At 50.2% G+C, this 6,872-nt stretch overlaps 1 protein-coding gene across 1 annotated transcript in view; it reads right to left on the bottom strand.

The window, feature by feature from the left end:
- Positions 1-294: 294 nt before the first annotated feature.
- The window catches only part of Catsperd (cation channel sperm associated auxiliary subunit delta), a 36,516-nt gene continuing 29,938 nt past the window's right edge, over positions 295-6,872 (bottom strand). Inside the window, exons 16-22 of the mRNA XM_028764360.1 lie at positions 5,661-5,739; positions 4,758-4,810; positions 4,172-4,246; positions 3,247-3,375; positions 1,980-2,181; positions 1,216-1,373; positions 295-615 (exon numbers count right to left, since the gene is read on the bottom strand). Coding sequence (XP_028620193.1) covers positions 300-615; positions 1,216-1,373; positions 1,980-2,181; positions 3,247-3,375; positions 4,172-4,246; positions 4,758-4,810; positions 5,661-5,739 — 1,012 coding nt within the window. The 3' untranslated portion in view covers positions 295-299. The remainder of the gene's footprint in view (positions 616-1,215; positions 1,374-1,979; positions 2,182-3,246; positions 3,376-4,171; positions 4,247-4,757; positions 4,811-5,660; positions 5,740-6,872) is intronic.

The raw sequence follows: 6,872 nt of genomic DNA, 5'->3' as shown, positions 1-6,872 counted from the left end.
CCTCCACAGCCTCACAGCACTAAGAAAGCAAGGGAAACAGAAAAGGGAGCCAGGACAAAGAGGATGTAGCTAGGGGCGTGGTCAGGGGTGGTCCCCAGCTCAGACTCCCCCAGTGAGGGGATGGAGGGACAGGCCCCCAGTGAGGAGCTGGGATGAGGCTCAGGAAGAGCATTCTGCTTGGCACTTAGTAACCTGACCCCACCATTGTTAATTTATTGGGACAAAAGCCAACACGGAGACACGTGGAGGTGAAAGGCCCCTCACTGGGACTCACTTTAGAATGGCCCCTGTGTCTTTGGCTATTTCTGGGAGTTTGGCTTCCTGACAGTATTCCGGAGTTTATTTGGCTGGTCCTTCACCCTTCTGGAGCGCAGCCACCGTCTCAGTTTGCCCCGAAGCCAGGCACAGGTGCAGATCCCCAGGAATATCAGGGAGCAGAACCCTGAAAGTTGCTGGCCTCTCTCCGTCCTCAGCTGCTTGGGGATGGCATAGGCCAGCCACACAGTCAGCAGCGTTGTGGTGACGATCAGGAGGATGCAGACCAATGGTCGGAACTTCGCCACCGGTAAGGCCCCATACACGTACACGCTGAATATGGTGTTCAGGTTGCAATAGCTGCAGGGGACAGTGGGTACAGCCTGTCGGGTTGTTAATCTGGGTCCTGAATGACAGCTCTCCTCCTTGGATCACACAGCCATAGCTCTTTGTGTGGGGGTGTTAAGGTTTGCTTGCTTGCTTACTTTGGTTTGGGAGTTTTGTCTGGGGAATACTAAGGGCAATTTCATCAGAGTTAGAAAGAATAATGCAGTTAACAGGCCTTCAGCTTTCCCAAGAAGAGGAAAGGGTGGGGGAAGGGCAAAGCCCCAGTGCTGAAGCTGCTGTGTCAGTCACACAGAGGACACATAGCTTCAGTGAGGGGAGGGAGTCTTTAGTGAGGGTAAGAAGCCCCAAATGTCAAGAAGCAGGAATAGGAAGAACAAGCAAAATCTCCGATGGGAGGTGGCTACAGCCCACAAGCTGCCTCTATGTGTGAGTTTTGACACAGGTCTCATGTAGCCCAGGCTGGCCTCAACTAGTTATGTAGCCAAGGATGGCCTTAAACTCTATGTCCTTCTGTGTCTGCCCAGCTCCATGGGATACGTGGGGTGCACTACCACCCAAGGACCTGTGCAGCACCTCTCCTCGAGGCCCCAGGGAGACCGTGCCCTCACTCACCTGTAGTACGGATCCACCACAGCCAGATGGAAGGTATAGATTCCGTTTCTTTGGCCAAAAATAACCCTGTTGTTTGTCTGGCCACCTAAGACCTGATACTCGACATTCGGCCATAGCAGGGGGTTGTCCTGGTTGTCCTCATGGCAGCTGACATAGTTCTAGGGACAAGGACAGAGATGCTATTCCCAGTTACCTTGGCCCTGGCCTCTATCCTTTGCACAGCATATACTCTCTGTCCCTCAGCCTCTAAGCAAACCCATGTATGGAGGGCCTTGGGCGTCACGGCCCTCGTGGCCTCCTCCCTGCCCTTCCTAGGACGCTTGGCAGGATATTCAATTGCTTTGCCAACCACATAAGCATGAGTTGCGTGTCCTTGGACTATGACCTTATTCAGAAAAACAGTCTTGCTGGGCAGTGGTGGCACATGCTTTTAGTCCCAGCACTTGGGAGGCAGAGGCAGGCAGATTTGAGGCCAGCCTGGTCTACAGAGTGAGTTCCAGGACAGCCAGGGCTACACAGAGAAACCCTGTCTCGAAAAACAAAAAAAAAGAAAAAGAAAAACAAGTCTTTTGGGTGGTAGTTACCTTATCTGAGAAACTTTTGTGAAGCCTAGGCTGGCCTCGAACTTGCTCTGTAGTGGGTCCTCCAGTCTCCAACACCACAGGGGTATGATGGGATGACCGGTAGAAACCAGCACACAGCTTCAAAGGTCCCAGGGCTTCATGTATTCCGGGTGAGAGTGAGCAGCTTGGGCAAGAGCCTACCTGTCTGTTCCAGAGGGACGGTTGTTTGTTCTCGGTGTCCTGTACGTACTCTGTGTCCGATTCAAATGTGCTCCAGTTCTGAGGCTGTGACCGGCAGTTTGCAGTGGCAGCGGTCAAGGAGTACGAATAGGTAATTAGTCCATTCACCTCTGAGATGACATACTCTGCCTCCATGATCTCTTCGAAAACCCCATTCTTCCACCTGAGACACACAGCGAAGCTGCTGGGCTAGACTGCCAGGGTCATCCCCACAGGAGGACACTCATGGGGTCATTAGCCACCTAGACAGGATTTCAAGGCTATGGAAAGCTATGTCTGATGGTCCATGCCTGTGGTCACAGCACTCCTGGAGGTATCTGTGCAGGAGCTCAAAGTTAACCTTGGCTGTAGAGAGTTTGTGACCAGCCTAGGCTAAATGAGATACTGCCTTAAAACTGTCACATGACAGAATCATGTTCCAAAGACAGCCCTTAGCAACATGATCAGTGAAGCTCTCAGAGGTGAACGGAACTTACCTGACAGCTTCCAGCAACTACAGAAGTTCTACCTCAGAAAGCTTTACCATGCAGTCACACACTGCCCAAATTCCTGTATATTCAGGAAAAAGTCTGCATATGTTCAGCCTCCACATTTTTCAGCAAGGTTTTCTTTTTAAGACACAATCTTGCTGTGTAGCCCAGCCTAGCCTCCAACTTGCAATCTTGCCTCAACGTCCTAAGTTCTAGGATCACAAGTGTGTACAACTGCACCTACCTGAGTGTCTTCGAGTCTCTATGTGGCTATGGCTTCATTATCATATCTGCCCGACAAACTCCTATTCATCCTTCAAAACCCCACAACCAATCATGGAGACACAAACATTGCCCCAGGTGGGGAAAGACATGGGAGAGAAGAGGATGAAGGGAAACCAAAGGCTGGACAAAAGGGGTCGGAAGAAAAGAGGTAATTCTAGTCTAGTGGCATAAGGCGTCCCAGTACTTGGACCACTTGGAGGGCTGGGGCAGTACTATGGAGAGTTCGAGGCCAGACTGAGCTACATAGTGGGTCAGAGGGCCACTGTGTAGATTTGTAAGTCAAACCGAAGCATCATGGGAATGGAAGCGTGTCTCACACTACAGTCTGGGTGTGTGTCTCCTTAGCTTTTGGCTCAGTAGACAACCAACTACGGGGCTGCCGCAGGACAGCCAGAGTTGGTGTGAAAGGCCAGTGGGGAGAGACAGGGACAGGAAGGAGAAACTGTCCTGGGGAGGGAGGGCTGGGGTCTTACAATTCCACCACAGGTATCCACGGCTTGTCGTAGTAGACTAGGCGGGGACAGCCTAGGTCCTTGTACTGGTAAAATACTATCAGGTCATCCTTGGCTTCACCGCTGTGGCTGACTGGGTTGTATGCTTCCCTTTGAAGAGACCAGGGGCACAGTGACCAAGAGCCGACCCCAGCAACTCACATTGGTTTTGTTTTCTAAATCACAGGTTCCAGAAGCTGAACTCAGGTCCTGACAGCCACTGAACCCTCCCCAGCCCAGGACTGACATTACAAAACACTTTTCGTGTGCCTCGATATAACGTGTGAGGGGTGTGTGCGCCACCACCGCCCGGCTTGAGCTCTTAAGTGTGATATGAACATTAGATATCGATGCAAACAAGAAAGGAAAGGTTACGGATTAATTCTGATATACTTGTGTATCAAGTTGGCGAGGTGTCAATTGTCAGACTTGGGTTTTTGTAAATGTGATACAAGCCAGGGTCATCTGTGAAGAGGAAACCTCAGTTGAGAAAATGCCTGGACTAATGACTGACGTGTGAGGCCCAGTTCACTCTGACGGCGTCACTCCTGGGCAGCTGGCCATGGCAATGAGCAGTAGCCTCTGTGGCCTCTGCATCAGCTCCAGCCTCCAGGTTCCTGCCTTGCGTTCCTCTTCCCCAGGGTGCTCCTGGTTGTAAGCATCCTATCATTAGCAACAAAAAGCTAACTGACATACCTTAGGGCCAGTGGCTAAAGCTTGGCTCTGAGCCAAAGGGCCACATCAAAGGAGAAGCCTTGTGAAGGGCTTCCTGCACAACAACCATCCCGCTAGCTCCTGTGTTTGCATGGTTCCCCTGGGTCATACATTTTTAGATCAATCGTCCTTGTTCCCTGGGGTCTCTCTCCCAGTGTGCGGAGGACTGGGAGGTGTGCAGTGTGGGACTTACCACTCAATGTTGTAAGTGTAGTTTTTCTGCAGCTGCACGGGGTTGAGGATTCCCATGGCGCAGGCGGAGATTTTGCTTTAGTGGAGAGAAGTGGGGGAGACTTGACAAGGGACTAGATACAAGGGGACCTGTCAGCAATGGGAGCAGAGTGCAGAACTAGAGGGGAGATATCCTTCACTGGGGTCCCCAGCCAGGCTGGGGGGAAGCTGGGACGCCTGGCCCTGGCTTTGGAGGGCAGGCAGCTGTGATGATACCAGGAAGGATTCCAAAGCCTTCTTTGTCAATTAAAAATTTGAGGCTACAGAGATGGCTTATACTGGGGAGGGGCTCACAGCCATGTGTAATGCTACCTCCAGGGGTGTGGTGCTTTGGCACTTTGAGAGAACTTCCACTTTCAAGCCCACAGGATCACGCTCACCGTCACTCACACTCACACATGCTCACCCACTGCAGCTAGCTAATCCCCTCCTGGCTCAGGATGGGCTGTTTCCACAGATATACAAAAGTAGATGGACTGAGGTCACCTCGATACAGTGATGTGCTGGCCCCACCCTGCCTCCCACAGCACCAGGGCTGTCACACTTACTTTTGCACAACAATTTTCTTTGTCATATCACAGCCAACTGAGATGAGCGTAGACTGTAAGGAACCAAGGCAGAAAGGTGGTCACTCACTCCATGAGGAGCCATTGTCAGCCGTGCTGTGGTGAGACACTGTGTGGGACAAGTACCCATGCCTGATCCTGACACAGTGGCTCTCCGGGTTTGTCTCAGCATCCCAAGCTGAACCACTGTCCCCAGGGAACACCAAACTCTTTGTCCCTTCCCCTTAAAAGTGCACAATCATATACATTGTAATTGTGTGTAAAAACTGCGTCCTTCTCCTGGATAAGTGATATTTGATTAATAAACAGGCCGTATATTCTGTTTGTCTGAGTTTTCCCACCTTTTGTCCACTGTGACTAATACAGCCACCGATGATGTATGTTTTTATTTTTATTTTTTGTTTTTATTTTTGTTTTGTTTTGTTTTTGTTTTCCAAGACAGGGTTTCTCTGTGTAGCCTAGGCTGTTCTGGAACTCACTCTGTAGGCTCAGTTTCAGAAATCTACCTGCCTTTGCCTGCTGGGTTCAGGGATCAAAGACATATGCCACCACTGCCTGGCAATGAAAATAATTTTATGGTTGAGGGTCGCCACAGCATTTGGAATTGTATTGAAGGTTCACAGCGTTAGGAACATTGAGGACCGTTGTTATAGCAGTATTATCCTCTCTAATTGTCCACAGACGATTCTAGAGATAACCAGTAAGAAGCAACACCTTTGCAGCGGATTCTGGGGGATGGCAGTGAGCAGCAGTGACCCCAGCAACCAGACACTGTCACTGTGATAGTGTCTCCAAACCACGGCCCATCCAGTGTGCAGCATCACGGGGCCTGCCTCCATGATTCAGCACATGACTCAATGTTAGGCAACACAAGTCTGTACATACCAGAGGCTTTAGGTCCACACACGAAAGTGTCTTGTCAGCTATGTCCACAGTTACAGAGGAAATGGCCTGGAGCTTGATGCTGCAATGTGACAGGGACAAACCCTTACCCGTTCTGGCATGGGATCCATCTCCACACATCACCCTCAATCCACCCTCTGTCCACCCCCTCAATCATATACCCTCCATCCGTCTGCCTGCCATCATGTCTGTGACGGCTACTCTTGCTGGTCAACTTGACACAGGCATAAAAAGGGAACCTCAATTTGAGAATTTGTCCCTATCCAAGTGTCCGGTGTTCCTCTTGATTAGTGACTGATATGGGAGGACTCTGCACACAGTAGGTGGGGCCATCTCTGGGGGAGCGGTCCTGGGTTGTATAAGAAAGCAGGCTGAGTGCTGGACAGTGGTGGTGCACATTTTAAATCCCAATACTCGAGAAGCAGAGGCAGGCAAATCTCTGTGAGTTTGAGGTCAGCCTGGTCTGCAGAGTGAGGTCTGGGACAGCCTGGGCTACACAGAGAAACCCTGTCTTGGAAAAAACAAAACAAAGAAAAAGAACAAGGAGAGGAGGAGGAGGAGGAGGAAGAGGGGGGAGGGGAAGAGAAGGAGGAGAAGGAAGAAGAAAGCAGGCTGGGCAAGCCATGAGGAGCAGCCAATATGCAGTGTCCTCCATGATCTCGGCATCAGTCCAACTTCAGTTTCTGATCCAGCTTCCTTCAAAGCTGGACTGTAATCGGCATGTGTAAGCCAAGTAAACCCTTTCATGTCCAAGTTTCTTTGGGTCACATTGTTTATTAAAACATCATAAAACAGACTAGAGTACAAACCCCGCTCCCCACAGACACACCTACTCAAGCACACACACTCACACACACATACATACTCATACACAGAGACACACCAAAAATACACACAATACAAACTCACACACAGACATTCACACTCATACACAAACAGACACTCACATATACAGACATATACACAGGTACACACTTACACACACACACACACACGTAGTGGGTTGGCTTAATGCTGCTTGTATTCTAATGCTAATTTGAGATCCCCCAAGACTCTTTGCCCCAAAGAGTCTACAAGCAACCCCTGAAACCCTGCTCACAAGTGAATTCTGATTGGTGAATACAGATGCCTATAGCCAATAGCTTGGGAGAGAGAGAGAGAGAGAGAGAGAGAGAGAGAGAGAGAGAGAGAGAG

Source organism: Grammomys surdaster, unplaced genomic scaffold (assembly GCF_004785775.1).
Source record: "Grammomys surdaster isolate TR1022 unplaced genomic scaffold, NIH_TR_1.0 62, whole genome shotgun sequence".
Classification (NCBI taxonomy): domain Eukaryota; kingdom Metazoa; phylum Chordata; class Mammalia; order Rodentia; family Muridae; genus Grammomys; species Grammomys surdaster.
The sequence above is the reverse complement of the archived record's forward strand: the minus strand, read 5'-3'. Positions and strand labels throughout refer to the sequence as shown.